We start from the raw sequence: 15,828 nt of genomic DNA on the forward strand, positions 1-15,828 counted from the left end.
GCTGGTTTTTGTCAGTGCTGCCGTGGTTGCCGACTTGCCGTGGTCCCGTGGTGCAGCGTGCGTGCAGCGCTTGCACATCTCAAACGGCCACGTTGTCACAGGTCGTAAATCGTCGACGCGCCACCAAGTGGCAACGCTCGTAACCACAACATTCACGCCGTAGCCTTTCCCGACTGGCACAAGTGACGTCACGAATGCGCCCAATATCCCAAGACGCATCGCGCTCTCCGATGGCCGATTTTTGAGCGCGCGCCCAATCGGACCCATTAGGGTGAAAAATATAGCCATCCGTTCAAAATACAAACGCGCGATTATGATTTATGAATATCATTGATCATATTGAACCTATTTCTGACCATAATAGGTGTATTTCAAGTTTCGCTTCAGTATCCCTTTAATATAGAGGTATCGTAGCTCATTGCTCAAGGGTGACAGACTTGACTGTCTTACACTCCGTTTCACCTTACAGTGGGCCACGGAAGACGCTAAGAGCCATCGAAGCCGATCACGTGACCTTCGGGCCTCCGGGAGGGGCGGAGCAATGCACAGGGAACGTCGTCACGTGATACGTTCTCAGCGCTGGATATGTTGCGATGGTTCGTAGCGTCCGTCATGAGGAAGAAACTCACCCTCACGATTTCGGTGAGTGTGGAGCCTCCGCCGACGATGAAGATGATCGCCCAGGGCATGTTCTTATGTATGAACTTCCACTCCATGAGCCTGTGCTCCAGCGAGAAGTTGTATCCCTTCGCGGGCATCATGAAGGCGATGAAGGTGATCAAGAAACCCACGGATGAGTCGGTCACGTAGTTCCTGGATGGCCGTGCAGTTTCATACTCTCATTGCACCGTACAAGTTACTGGCTCCAAGCTAAAAGGGATACTCAAAACATGCCTGGAAAGGTGCGTCAGCAATTAGCTCGGAGACGCCTGTTCAATAAAAATAAAATAAAAATATGGTATTTGCTTGCACGGAGGAAATAATAAGTGAAGGGAAAACACGTGGCTTCCTGTACCGTGAAACCTGTCGCGACCGTTTATAACGAAGTCAGTTATAGCGAAGTAGCGGCTCTAGCGAAGCGATCACGATTTCCCATTTCCTTTAGCACTTTTTCAATGTATTTGTGCTTTTAGTGAAAAAAAGAATTGAGCGGCTCCCGTGAATATGGCGAAGCAAAATTCTCTGATCATAATAAAAAAATAATTCTGAAAGTTTATCGAGTCGCAGATTGCCGCTCCTTATCTGGGAAGCGGGTTTCAGCATCGCACGCGGAGAACGCGGAGACGTGGCGTGTCGATAGGGTCGTTCGGAGCACCAGCGACAACGTACCCATGACGTTTTAATAGAGACGACGGGAAGAACCTAGATTTAATGGCGGACGTTTCCTGGCAGATCTTCTCAAGTGCATCTGCATTCGGTTCTCTCGTGGCCAGCGTGGCGAGGAAACCGAGCGGAGAAGCGGACACGTTTGCAGACGGTGAGCGCCTTTGACTCCTTGCAGGCTACAGCTCGTTTTGCAAACGCGGCCTACAAACCACGTGACCCCAATTGAGCGGTGTCCCTCTTCCTTATTTCTAGACACTTTATAACGACGAAGCTCGAACTTTAGCCCGAACTCGGTGCCTTGCGCGCTTTGTCTGCTTCGTGTTCTGTGTCGGCGTCGCTAGTCGGTGTGGTCACTCTACCGATTCGGCGACTGATCGCCACTCAACTATGGCGAGTCCCGGCACCGTCGGCACCTTGACGGATAGACGAAGGCAATCTTCTTGAAACAAGCGTGCCGCCATCCTCGATGAAGTGCGCGTCAACGTAAAGAATGCCGTCCGCCGCCGGCGTCCTCCGTACCGGCCGTCGCAGCTTTCAATAGGGCTCTGGACGCGGTCCGTAGGTAGCTTGCAGGAGTTCGCTTCGATCAGAGCTTCTCGCAGTTGGCCAGAAGTGGCTACGATCTAGCAGAGATCGCGTGCAGGGAAGCCTCGACCGCTTTCTGCAGGCACGATGAACATGTGCCCGTGACTCTTTATGTTATCTTTTTTTCTTTTTTTGTCGTTTTTGTGTGTTACCTTTATCGAGTCTAGATATAACGAAGAAGCGGATGTAGCGAAATAACTTCAGATTCCAGTCGACTTCGTTAAAACTGGTTTTCAAAAGAATACATTTTTCTGTAAATTTAGTTTGACTTCTTAATTTCAGGATTGTATATTTTTTCCCTTTATAATTATGCTGAAGCCAAAGCGAAATTTATCGTTGCTCAAATATTTAACTAATAGCATTCAACCTATGCTCAATTGAATCGAATAAAACTTAATAAAAAAATGAAGGCGGTATAACTGTGGAGCTTTACGTTTTTCTGAAAACGAGCACTTTGAGCAAGCCCCGTAAAAAATGAGTCCGTGGCTTCTTTTTTTGTGATCAGTTTTTATATGAGTTTCGATACTCACCTTCACCTAAAGTCCATACGCAGTCTACGCTGCTAGCTGACGGAACCAATCAAACAGCGTCAAAAGCGTACCATCATGTTGTTTCTCATGTTTCTGTACGTGTTTCATCATCGCTGAACCAATGATAAACAGAAAATGCCCAGTGAATTGTGCTTTTGACGCTGCTTGCTTGGTCCCATCGCCTCCTAGCATTGACCGCGTCTGGCGCCCCCTGCATGCAAGCACGTGCAGCATGCACGTCAAGATAGCCTTCGCAAACCCGGAAGTGCACGTGCTTGCTCAGACGAAGAGCAGCATGGTGGCCGCCAGATGCCCTGTTTGCAATCGTCTATATACTAAGTACCCTATGAGAATTCCGTTTAAAGAATGATCCACCCGCTTAATTTTCCGCACTTCGAAATATAAACGTCACCCAAAAGACCAATCCAGATATACACTGAATACAAACGTATTATTCTTACACAGTTGGGTGTAGTCGCAATGCGTACACTCTAAAAAAAAAAGGGTATCACCATACACCCTTTTGTCCCATATAATACACCCCAAAACTTCATTTTGACGTACAGCGCCCTATAGTCGAACAGACGGCACCAAATTTTACCAGGGGCTTGATAACGGTGCGATATAATTTATTAAATTGCTAAAGTACGTATCAAAGACCAAAGAAAGAAAACACGGAGCTTTTGCAGTACGGCCAAGAAAACTCCGATAATCTTTTTTGTAGTCAATAATATGGACATCAGCTATCTTAATAAGTTGTACCACACGGCTATCAAGCCCCTCGAAAACTTTGGGGCCGCCTGTTCGATTACGGGGAGCTGTACGTCGAATTGAAGTTTTGGGGTGTATTATATGGGACAAGGGGTGTAATAATACACCTTTTTTTCTGAGAGTGTATGAAGGTGAGCACGCGATCGTCAACCGCTTCGTTCTGGCAGCGTCACTAATAGCCGATTTAGACTACGGACTGATCCGCGGACGGATTGATCAAGTGACGACTAGTCCGCGGTTCGCCCGTCTCCCAAGCTCATCCACAGGAGGGAGCAGACGCCAGCGAGGACAAACCGAATACCCCCTCATACAATGCGTTTCATTTAAAATGCCTTTGAGGTACAATGAACTAAACAATAAACACTAAACCTGCTTGCCACCGCAAAATGCCGCGAAACTCTAACACCGCACCGTGGCAACGTTGTTCAAATGAGAAATCAACGTACGCTTCCCTTTTGTATCGGATGATCAAAGAAACTTTGGATTCTGGATCTAGTCAGCGGTCACCTCTCCCACTTCCCCTTTCGGTGCCTCTTCCGTCTGCGTCTGCTGTTGTGCGACTCGAGCACGTTCCACCGTGCGTTCCGCTTCCCGTTGCCGTGTCCTGCCACCATAATTCCTATCTCGTGTTCGTCACCTCCACCGCCGAGCGAGTGTTCTCCCGCCGCGCTCTGGTCGTCCCCCCTGTTCCTCCAGTACCTCAGGCTTTTCCTGATCCTCACCGCCGCTCCGGCGTAAACCTAGGCCGAAAAACACTGTACCGTTTCCAGACTAAACGACTTTCAAGTCAGTCTCTCGCTGAAACTCCGCGAGTGAAAAGGCGCTCGACTTTATCAGCCCGGCCGTTGGCGGACGAAGGTCGGTCCGTCGTGTGAATCGGCTATAAGCGGCAGCCGTGGCGGCTTCCGCGCCTCGCATCTTGACACGCTTGGTTCGTAAAAACTCGCATGCCACCTTGGCAGCAGCTTAATGACGCTGCCGGTACGGAGGGGTCGACAATCGCGTGTTACCTTCAAATAAATCGCTTCTAATACTTCCCGTTTTCCTCAAGGTTCAGACGTTTTTGGTGTAAATTATGAAGGCGATATTGTTTTTAGTTATTTAAATCAAATCGGTAAGACTAAAAAATTCCAGCAAAAATTATCACAAACGGTTTCTTAGCTTTATTCTGCTGCGTCCAGAATAAAGTACATAAAGCAATGGGGCAGCTAGTTTTTGTCTGCATGCGCTGGTTTTATAAAAAAAGAAAAAAAAAAACACTTCTGTGGAGGAGAGTTTTATATATTCCTCAGCTACGTGTTCTCCACAAACGGAGGATCATGCCCCTCATCAAAACAAAAATTATAAAAAAAAAATTTTTTTTCGTAATTTTCTTAGATGAGTTCGCGAGAGCTAGTGGGAAAACAGAAATAGAAAGTAGACAGAATTACCGCACTGAATTATCGCTTCGAAACCATAGACGCAACAGAAAAGTATCGATGACGTCTAAATAGAAAGTTTTAGCAGACCGTTTCGATACCTGTGATACCCCCGATAACGATACCCGAGAACTATATACGAGGCATGCACAAAGACGGCGTCGGAGTATCGGCTATCTCTATCGGCTATTGCTAAAACTCTCAAGTGAGATAATCGTCCCAGTTGGAAAAGGATCGTCCTGTTCTCCATTGCCAACTTTTTTTTTTTAATTGTCCCTTTAAACTAAAATCTGGGGGATTTCACTAAGGCCTGGTGTCTCTCACAAAAACAAGGAAAAATAAAACACCACTTCTCGATCTAGGTCATGATAAAAAATAATACATTAAAGGGGCACTCAAGTCAATTCTGAGATCGGTGGTGACAACTAAATCTAGACACTCTAAGCATCCCAACCAACCCGAAACCGCAACCGTGCGTAGTTTATTTCATCGTTAAAAGCGTGTTCAAAGATCGCGACACGCCCCTTTTGGGAAGAATTTTCTTCCAAGTGAATTGGTCGACGAAGGGCTCTTATCAACGAGTTGCAAGCGATGGCGTCGCCCACGTAGAAAAAGAGGAGTCTTATCTGAATGTGTACCTATCAGACTTCCTTTGAAACGAGTTATACTAAAATCATTCGAAATCTGCGCGTATTGTAGGGCTTTCATTGGTCCGCACAATGTAGTCCGCGAGAGAAGAGAGTCGACATGTATTTCCCTTGCCTTAAGATGCATAGGCGTTTTTTTTTTTTAATATAGGACTTGGTATATGGGGGAACTAACACATTTAAAACAATATAAGATCAAAAACGACCTTTTTTAAAAAAAATTACTTCAGTGCCCCTTTAAAAGCCGCTATTTCGCTCTATGAAACACTATACCAATTATATTAAAACTATATTGTTTAGTATACAAATAGTGTATTGAATGTGTTTACTTAGTATATTGTCACGAATGACAAATGATGAGGCGAAGAATAACGAAAGAAACTAAACGTTTAATGAGGCGAACTTGTGCCCAAATAACAGAACAGAAAAAGGATAGCGTCACAGAAGTCGATGGCAGCAAAACAGCAGGATCGAACGCTAAGGCGAGACTGACTCCGGCTTGGCACGCGGAACAGCTTTTGTAAACGCGTGTGCTTCTGGAGCATTCGGCGTAAAGGTTCGGCGCGTAGAACATTCTAACCTCGAATCAACAAGACGGTTCTCGAATTTACCAGAACCTAGTGTCAACAAAAATGTGTAACCGCGGCCGGGACTCGAACCCCGGCCTTCTACGTGAAAGGCAAGCGCGATAACCCTTAGGCCACGGGCGCGCTGTCTTTTCGGCCAGCTGCGCTCGTGGCATTATCCCCGTCTTTAAAAAAGAAGTGCATCGTCCCGATGCTGCATAACACAATAATAAAAAAAAAAAAAAATCCACAACAAAAGGACAGCAGAATCGCGAGCCGCAGTTCACAGTTCACTCGTCGACAAGAGTGGCAAGTTCTATCGTTCGTAATACGGCTTCAGCCGGACGACGTGCGCCACCTCGGGTCGCGGCTGACGTCTTGCGGATGGGCGTGTTCCGTCGGGAAGGACTTCGTAGTTCAGATCGCCGAGGCGTCAGATGATCTTGTAGGGTCCGAAGTAGCGTTTCAGGAGCTTCTCGCTGAGTGCGCGGCGCCGTATTGGTGTCCAAACCCATACCCGGTCTCCGGGTTGAAAGTGGATGTCCCGGCGACGAAGGTTATACCGGCGTGCGTCGACTCGCTGTTGGTCTTGAATCTTGACTCTTGCCAGTTGATGAGCTTCCTCCGCGCGCTGGGAGATCAGTTGGGCGCCGTCGTTGCCATCACCGGTTGGCACGTGAGGCAGCATGGCGTCGAGCATCGTGGTAACCGTATGGCCGTGCACCAGTTGGAACGGTTTCATTCCCGTGGTTTCTTGAACCGCTGTGTTGTACGCAAACGTGACGTACGGCAACAGCTCGGCCCATGTCTTGTGCTCTACGTCGACGTACATGGAAATCATGTCGGCGATCGTCTTGTTGAGCCGCTCCGTTAGCCCGTTGGTCTGCGGATGATAAGCGGTTGTTCGTCGATGTCTGGTATGACTGAGCCGAAGAACTTCTTGACTCAGCTGTGCCATCAAGGATGACCCGCGATCTGTAATCAGCTCTTCAGGTGCGCCGTGTCGAGGGAGATTGGACTCGACGAAAAATTTAGCGACTTCCACGGCTGTTCCCGATGGCAGGGCTTTCGTCTCGGCGTATCGTGTAAGATAATCGGTCGCGACGATAATCCACCGATTTCCTTGCGTCGATGTTGGGAACGGCCCAATCAAATCCATTCCGACTTGCTGGAAAGGCCTAGTCGGGGCAGGTATCGGCTGCAGGAGTCCTGCTGGCTTCGTCGGAGGCCTCTTACGTCGTTGGCACTCATGGCACGACCTTGTGTACAGATGGACTGTTTTCGGGAGTCTCGGCCAGTAGTACTTGTCACGAATCCGGGCGAGCGTCCGGCTGTAGCCAAGGTGTCCAGCCGTCGGGTCGTCGTGGCATGCTTGAAAGATTTCTTCTCGCAGGCTGGCCGGAACAACCAGCAGTCAAGCAGGGTTGCTCGTTCCGAAGTTCTTCTTGAAGAGTACACCTCGCCGCAGAACGAAGCTTTACAAGTCTGGGGCCAAGACTCGCGGAACTGAACTTCCTTGGCCTTCGAGGTGTTCGATCACGGCGCGAAGTTCCGGGTCGTCTCGTTGAAATGCTCCCATGTCGGCATCTGTCACTGCACCGAGAAAACGGGCGTCGTCGTCGTCGTCAGTGCTTTCGGGAGGAGATTCGACTGGGGCCCTAGACAAACAGTCGGCGTCGTTATGCTTGCGGCCAGACTTATGCACAATGGCCACGTCGAATTCTTGCAGTCGCAGACTCCAGCGAGCGAGGCGTCCTGACGGGTCCTTGAGGTTGGCGAGCCAACAGAGAGCGTGGTGGTCCGTGACAACGCGAAACGGGATCCCGTACAGGTACGGGCGGAACTTGGTTAACGCCCAGATGACAGCGAGACATTCCTTGTCGGTCGTCGAGTAATTTTTCTCTGCCTTAGACAGTGCCCGGCTTGCGTAAGCGATCACCCTCTCTGCTCCGTCTTGTCTTTGGACGAGTACCGCGCCGAGTCCGGCGTTGCTGGCGTCCGTGTGAACTTCCGTTTCCGCTGATGAATCGAAGTGTCCGAGGATAGGGGGCGACTGGAGTCTTTCCCTCAGTTCGTTGAACGCTTGTTCTTGCTCCTCCCCCCACTGGAAGTTCACGTCGTCCTTGGTCAGATGCGTGAGCGGGGCAGAAATCTTGGCAAAATCGCGAACAAAACGCCTGTAGTAAGCGCACAGTGCAAGAAATCTTCTTACGGCTTTCTTGTCTGATGGCTTGGGAAATTCTGCAACAGCAGATGTCTTGGAAGGATCAGGGCTTACACCCTGAGCACTCACGACATGGCCCAGGAATTTGAGCTCGCCGTAAGCGAACCGACATTTTGACGGCTTTAGTGTCAGTCCAGCATTCTGGATAGCCTGTAGTACGGCTCGCAAACGTCCCAGGTGCTCGTCGAAGTCGCTTGCGAATACCACGACGTCGTTGAGATAGACGAGGCAGCTTTGCCATTTCAAGCCGGAAAGAACGGTGTCCATTGCACGCTGGAACGTCGCCGGTGCTGTGCACAGACCGAACGGCATCACTTTAAATTCGTACACTCCGTCCGGCGTAACGAAGGCAGTCTTCTCACGATCCTGTTCGTCGTCCTCGATCTGCCAGTACCCATACTTCAGGTCCGTTGACGAAAAGTATCGGGCATGGCGCAGCCGGTCCAGGGTGTCGTCGATGCGTGGCAGCGGGTAGACGTCCTTTTAGAGCGCAGCTCTTAGGGGCCCGTTTCCGGCTTGAGCGGCGTCGGCGTCGCCGTCGCCGTCGGCGTAACCGCGCGGTGCATTATGGGTAAATTTCTCCGCTAAATCTAGATAGATTTAGCGGAAAAAATTCCCCGCTAGATCTAGCGGAAAAATTTCTCCGCTAGATCTAGTGGAAAAATCTAGCGGGAAAAATTCCCCGCTAAATCTAGCGGAAAAATTCCCCCGCTAAATCTAGCGGAAAAATTTTCCCCGCTATATTTAGCGGAAGAAATTCCCCGCAAAATCTAGCGAAAAAATTTTCCCGCTAAATCTAGCGGAAAAATTTCTCCGCTAAATTTAGCGGAAAAATTTCTCCGCTAAATCTAGCGGGAAAAATGCCCCGCTAAATCTAGCGGAAAAATTAACCCGCTAAATCTAGCGGAAAAAATTCCGCGCTAAATCTAGCGGAAAAATTTCCCCGCTAGATTTAGCGGAAAAACTTCCACGCTAAATCTAGCGGAAAAATTTCCCCGCTAGATTTAGCGGAAAAAATTCCCCGCTAAGTCTAGGGGAAAAAATTTTCCCGTTAAACCTAGCGGAAAAATTTTCCTGAAGGGTCCCCCTCCCCCCCCCCCCTCCCTCCCCCCCCCCCCCTCCCCCCCCCGCCCCGAGAACAGGTAACCCTCAGTACCGTTCCCTTCTCCTCAAGAGCTGCGCTCCAAATCGGTGTTACAGGGAGTTGTAAACGGCTTTCATTTTTTGATTGCGGCATTTAGTCGGCGAGAGTCCACGCAGAACTGAAGAGTCCCGTCTTTCTTCTTCACCAGGACTACCGGTGAAGCCCACGGACTGCTTGAGGGCTAGACGATATCGTCATCGAGCATTTCTTGGACCTGCTTCTGTATGACTTCGCTTTCTTTGACAGAGACACGGTACGGCGACAGATGGACAGGAAGCGCGTTGTCTTCAGTGACAATTCGGTGTTTCGCAACGGTCGTTTGGCGTACCTTTGACGACGTGGAGAAACACTCATTGAACTCGGCGAGAAGGTCACTGAGTTGTCGTCGTTGTGGGGTAGGCAGGGTTGGGTCGATGTCAAACTGCGAAGGCGCCGTTGTCTTGGGTGGCCACGAAGAGAGGTCTTCTGATATTCCCGTGATTGCGGCTGAGCCCGGGAGTTCCTCGGCGTGACCCACGGCGGTGCCTTTCGTGAGGTGCTGGGCCTCCTGTCGGAAGTTCGTTACGAGTGCGACAGTGTGTCCGTCTTGCAGCTCCGCGACGCCTCTTGTGATGCCGATCCCTCTTCCTAGAAGCAACTGGAGGCTTCCTTCGAGCAAAACGTCGCCGCAGAAAGTCTCATCGACCCCGACGGGTACGAAAACACTTGACCGCGGCGGTAGGTTCACGTGGTTTTCGAGGACTCGTACCGCGGATGACGTCGCTTTGGAGTCCTCCTGTGGTGGAGCAGGTTTTTGAAGCGTCAGCCGGTTTGCTCCGAGATCGATAACGGCGCCATACTTGCAGAGAAAGTCCATTCCGAAGATAACGTCCCTCAAACAGTCTTGCAGAACGACGAACTTGACAGGGCACGTCTCACCGTGGATGTTGACGCGAGCAGTGCATCTCCCGACCGGTGTGATGAGGTGCCCTCCGGCGGTTGGTATTTGAAGTCCATCCTACAGCGTCGTGACTTTTCGAAGGCGGCGGGAGAGCCTCCCACTCAAGACTGAATCGTCTGCCCCGGTGTCCACGAGCGCTGATGCGTCGTGGCCGTCGATGACGACGTTTAGGTTATTGGACACCGGGCGTCGTTTCGATCTCTGGTAGCGTTCGAGTGGGGGCCCTCCGACGTTCGTGGAGGATCTTGGCGTCGGTCGTCTTCGGCAACTCCACCTCCAGGGGTTGCCGCGCCTAGTTTCCCTGGCGAGGAGCGAAGGGTGACAGGCTTTCACGTCGGGGTCGGCGCATCGGCGAAGCTGGACGTCGTGGCGACGGCGATCGGAACTCTCTGCGGGACGCAGGCTCGGGGGACTGAGGTCGTCGCAGGTACTCGTCGATCTCCCGAGGTCGTTCACCATAGCGGGGCCGCGGGTCGTTCGGGTGGAACCCGCGCACCCCAAGTCGTCGGTATAGGTATCGGCGGTAGGTGTGGTCTGCTTCCCCGCATTGGAAGCTCAGAGGGCGTCGGTCGGGCGTTCGCCACACGTCGGTTTTCCGGGGTGCGCGAGGCTCCGGGCGGGCGTACTGCACCGGGTCGTCGTGGTGTCTGTCGTGTTGCGGCGGAGGAGACTGACGTCGGGGCGGCGCGACGTAGGTGCGAGGAGGAGGCGGTGGCCGTCGGGCCACTGCGGCGTAAGTCAACGTGGGCTCCTCGGTGGCTGCCACGACGACGGGAGCCTCTGGTTGGATGGCTCTCTGAACTTCTTCCCGCACGACCTCGGCGATGGAGAGCGAGGCCGGGCGTGCGGCAGCGGGCAGCAGCTTTTTCAATTCCTCCAGGACGACATCACGGATAATGTCACGGATGCCGGGGAGGGTGGTGCCCAGGTCGGATCCAGATGTCACCTGAGTAGTTACGCCAGGGTGTCGTTGGTAGTGTCTGGCGCGTGCTAGCAGGGCCCGTTCCATATTTGTCGCCTCCGTGACGAACTCGTCGACTGTTGTCGGTGGATTGCGGATGAGACCGCCGAATATCTCGCTTTTGACACCCCTCATCAAGTGGTGCAGCTTCTTCTCCTCGGTAGCCTGAGGATCGGCGCGGACACTCAGGCGGAGAACATCCTCGACGAAGCTGGTGATGCTCTCATTTAGGCCTTGGGTTCTTGTTCGCAGGAGATCTGCCCTCTCATGTCGGTGTTGGCAGGCAAACGTCTTCTTCAGTTCTTGCTTGCACAGCTCCCACGACGTCAAAGAAGCCTCGTGGTTTTCCAGCCAGTGCCTCGCAGTTCCTTCCACCGAAAAGTAAACGTTCTGCAAGCAGTGCTCAGCTGACCACCCGTTATGGCGGGCCACTCGTTCATAATGTTGCAGCCAGTCCTCGATGTCCTCGTGGGCTTCTCCGTGGAAAGGCGTCGGAGTTTTGGGAGCGACAGGCAGGTATACGACGGCAGAAGCGGCTGGGGTCTGCGCCTGGTTGGCCATTGTCGTCTTCTTCGGCTTGGGCTTGTCCAGCAGCAAACCGTATTCAGGATCCTCTAACTTGGTTCGGCGGCTGGTCCGAGTTTCAGGTTCCGCGTAGAGTGGTCTTCTCACCGGGTTTGGAATCGGACTGGCACTGCGGGCTCTTGGAGGGGAACGCTGCACGGGCATACTGTACCCAGCACCTCCACCAAAATGTCACGAATGACAAATGATGAGGCGAAGAATAACTAAAGAAACTAAATGTTTAATGAGGCGAACTTGTGCCCAAATAACAGAACAGAAAAAGGATAGCGTCGCAGGCGTCGATGGCAGCAAAACAGCAGGATCGAACGCTAAGGCGAGACTGACTCCGGCTTGGCACGCGGAGCAGCTTTGTACACGCGTGTGCTTCTGGAGCATTCGGCGTAAAGGTTCGGCGCGTAGAACATTCTAACCTCGAATCAACAAGACGGTTCTCGAATTTACCAGAACATCACATTCTAGTGTCAACAAAAATGTGTAGCCGCGGCCGGGACTCGAACTCTGGCCTTTTACGTGAAAGGCAAGCGCGATAACCGTTAGGCCACGGACGCGCTGTCTTTTCGGTCAGCTGCGCTCGCGGCAATATGGACGCCTTTTGTTCGCAGATAGGTGGACCGCCGCGGTAAAGTACGAAGTAAAATATAATAAAAGTATATTTCAAATTTTAAAAGAATACTAAAACACACTTTAAGTGCACTAGTTTTAATAGAAGTCTGGACTTAGTGTACTTTATCTAAATGCGTCTTGTTAAATTTTTATTAACGGAGTATTTTTTAAAGGAAAACGGTCATGAGAGAAGGACTGACTCGTTCAGGCCCAGGAGGTCAGACCATCCATGTATGAAGACTGGCCTTCTGGTCGCCCACAGCAGAAGACAGAGACCGAAAAGGAACGTGGACAGGACTTCGGCATGCCTGCGACAGTAAAGAAAAATTTACACTAGTAGAATTGCAGGACCAGGCATGCAGGCAGATGAATCAGTACAAACGAGACTCTACATTAAACCCAACGCTCCCCCCTCCCGCCCTTTAAAACACAACAACAACACGGATACTGGTCTTTAAAAAAAAAAGCAACAACAAAAAGACTACGAGATATCGATTGCTGGTTTGAATCGCATGTCGTTCAGAAAGAAAGGTTATTGTAATATGTCTGGTACATGCATCACAAGAATTCAAGTGAGTCTGATCTGAAATTTGTATAGGGTGTATTCACTAGCGGTCATAGCTGAGCTCGCTGCTGCTGTCGTGCCACGGGGGAAGAGAGAGAGGGGAAAGCTGCTTTTGTACGAATTTTGAGTGAAAGTTAATCTTCTATAATCTTTTAGAGGGAGAATAGCGACGTCTGGGGAAGGCCTGGGACATACAAAGGAAAGTACCGGTGAGAAGAGAATTTCTCCCCCCCCCTCCTTCCCTTGTGATTGCCCGAGAGCTGACGGGAAACTCCTCCCGAGCATGCGCTGTCAGCAGTTACCTCAAATATGGCGTCCAGTGAATACTCTCTATAGGCTACTCCATATAAATGCCTTTTTTCGTGTCTGGCTTAGCTCAAAGACATTATAGACGGATATGACTTTTGTAGACGAAATGTATCTGCACCTTTCAACGTTTATCAAATGCCAACATTTCCTTTCTAATTTGAGGGGTCATAAACTTCCAGACTTGAGGCCATCCTAAATAACTGCTGTACGGGCCAGAGAGCGGATCATCTTACTGGTCTCCGCTGACACGCTCGTTCAACTGTCCGTCCCCGCTTTTGTTATGTTACACTCCCGCGGTGCTTCTGAATCGTAACGAAACCGCAGCGGGACTTCAGGCAATGACAAACGTGAGAAGAACTAAGTTGTAGCCGATAGAACAAATAAACACATGTTTTTATAACCACGAAAACGGAAGCCCCAATCCCATAATTTGTTCCCTCCGACTATCCGTCCGTGCATTTTGCACAAAATTATGCGGGGAAATTGACGTCTCGTGACCCATGCATCGGTTCACTTCTTCGCTAAATTTAGCGGAAAAATTGACGTCTTGTGGCCTAAACACCAATTCAGTTTCCCATCTAAATTTAGCGGAGAAATGGACGTCACGTGACATATACAGCATATCACTTTCTCCGCTAAATATAGCCGGAAAATTGACGTCAGGTGACCTATACACCAATTTAGTTACGCCGCTAAATTTAACGGGGAAGTATACTTCACGTGACACCAAATCCCTTTTGACGTCATGATGGCGCTTAAGACGAGGACAAAAGGAAGACAGACAACACGGAGCGCTACTTCAACTGTTTATTTTTGAACAATAGGGGGGGGGGGGGGCATATATACACTCACACCGCTTCACCTCAGCCAATCCCGGGCCTCACCGTCGCTCGCAAAAACGCTATCTCTTTGTCTAACAGCTCAACGGAGGCAACGCTGACACATTGTGCTCCAGACTGTTTTATCAGGTCTGCTTCTATTATTTCCCTGAGCGTCTTATCCTTGTGTCTGGCTAGAATCGCGCAGGTGTTGAACAAGGGCCTGCATCCACAATCGTGACAATGAACTGAAATATGACCGTCACGGTGGTTATTAAGATTCAAACTGTGCTCCCGTAACCTATCATTTAGGCATCTGCCTGTTTGCCCGATGTACTTTTTACCGCAGGACAACTGAATCACGTACACGACTCCCTTTGCGCACGTGATTCCGCGTGCGCAGAGGGATCGAGTCGTACACGTGCGTGTACGTGATTCAGTTGTCCTGCGGTAAAAAGTACATCGGGCAAACAGGCAGATGCCTAAATGATAGGTTACGGGAGCACAATTTGAATGTTAATAACCACCGTGGCGGTCATCTTGCAGTTCATTGTCACGATTGTGGATGCAGGCCCTTGTTCAACACGTGCGCGATTCTAGCCAGGACGGTCAGGGAAATAATAGAAGCAGACTTGATAAAACAGTCTGGAGCACAGTGTGTCAGCGTTGCCTCCATTGACCTGTTAGACAAAGAGATAGCGTTTTTGCGAGCGACGGTGAGGCCCGGGATTGGCTGAGGTGAAGCGGTGTGAGTGTATATATGTCCACCCTAATGGTCAAAAATAAACAGTTGAAGTAGCGCTCCGTGTTGTCTGTCTCCCTTTTGTCCTCGTCTTAAGCGCCATCATGAGGTCAAATTCCCAGTACCAACTAGCCCAACAATCTGCATTTACCAAATCCCTCTTCCCCATTTCCTCTCCTCCCTTCTCCCTCCTATGTTATCCTACCCATTTTTCCCCTTTTCCTTCCTCTCACTCCCACTCTATTTCCATATTTCTCCCTCCCTCCTACTGTACCCTTCCTCCCCGCTTCCTCTCCCTGCCCCTTCCTTGGTCATGTTACACCAATTCAGTTTCTCCATTCCTTTCTCCTCCCTTCCCTCTCCCTTCTTCTCTAAATCCTCCCCTCAGCTTCCAACAGTGCCCTCGCCCTCCCTGGTTCCACAAGTGATAAAAAATATTGGGTCTTGTTACATTTCCGGTGATTCGACGACGGAACGGTTGTCGAGGAAACAGAGTCTCGGCTGCTATATACAGACGTGGGCTCCCCCCAAAGCAAAAATAATTATAAGAAGGGTACAACCGAGGGTGCGCAACAACCTTATTAGGATGCCGAAATGTATCCCGATAACACGTGCCACAGAAACGTTACAGACTTCACTGACGCAACGACTGTTAAATGTCTACCAAACAATTGAAACGATTGCTGCTAACACTGCATTCCATGCATTGAAAGTAAAGGTTGCTGCCATTTCTTTTTACGAAAAAAGAAAGAAGACATTACGTTGTTACGGGAACAGTAACTTCGTAATTGTGTAACTTGGGAGTTTAAGGGCTACGCAAAGGTGTCGATTGAAGCTAGATGTAGCTTAAAAGGACAATAAGGTGGATTTCTAGATCGTACTTTTATGGCGCGATCTCAATGCACCATCCTAAGTATCGTAAAAAAAACCAAAACGACAATCACGCATGGCCTTATTCGGCCTTAAAAACGCCACCAAACACCGCGACACGCTTTTTTCTTTGAGATATCTAAGAAAAACGAGTGTGCCGCGGTGTTTGATCGCCTTTTTAAGTGCCAAAAAGGTCACGCGTGATATGTATTTTGGGTTTTCTA

General features: G+C 50.1%; 1 protein-coding gene across 1 annotated transcript in view; it reads right to left on the bottom strand.

Moving 5' to 3' along the window:
- Window positions 1–482: 482 nt before the first annotated feature.
- Window positions 483–15,828, bottom strand: part of LOC121047015 (sodium-dependent low-affinity dicarboxylate transporter 1-like) — a 73,526-nt gene continuing 58,180 nt past the window's right edge. The window contains exons 7-8 of the mRNA XM_040501820.1: window positions 12,501–12,608; window positions 483–813 (exon numbers count right to left, since the gene is read on the bottom strand). Coding sequence (XP_040357754.1) covers window positions 486–813; window positions 12,501–12,608 — 436 coding nt within the window. The 3' untranslated portion in view covers window positions 483–485. The remainder of the gene's footprint in view (window positions 814–12,500; window positions 12,609–15,828) is intronic.

The sequence above is a fragment of the Ixodes scapularis genome, unplaced genomic scaffold (genome assembly GCF_016920785.2).
Source record: "Ixodes scapularis isolate PalLabHiFi unplaced genomic scaffold, ASM1692078v2 PGA_scaffold1__304_contigs__length_218370807, whole genome shotgun sequence".
NCBI lineage: Eukaryota > Metazoa > Arthropoda > Arachnida > Ixodida > Ixodidae > Ixodes > Ixodes scapularis.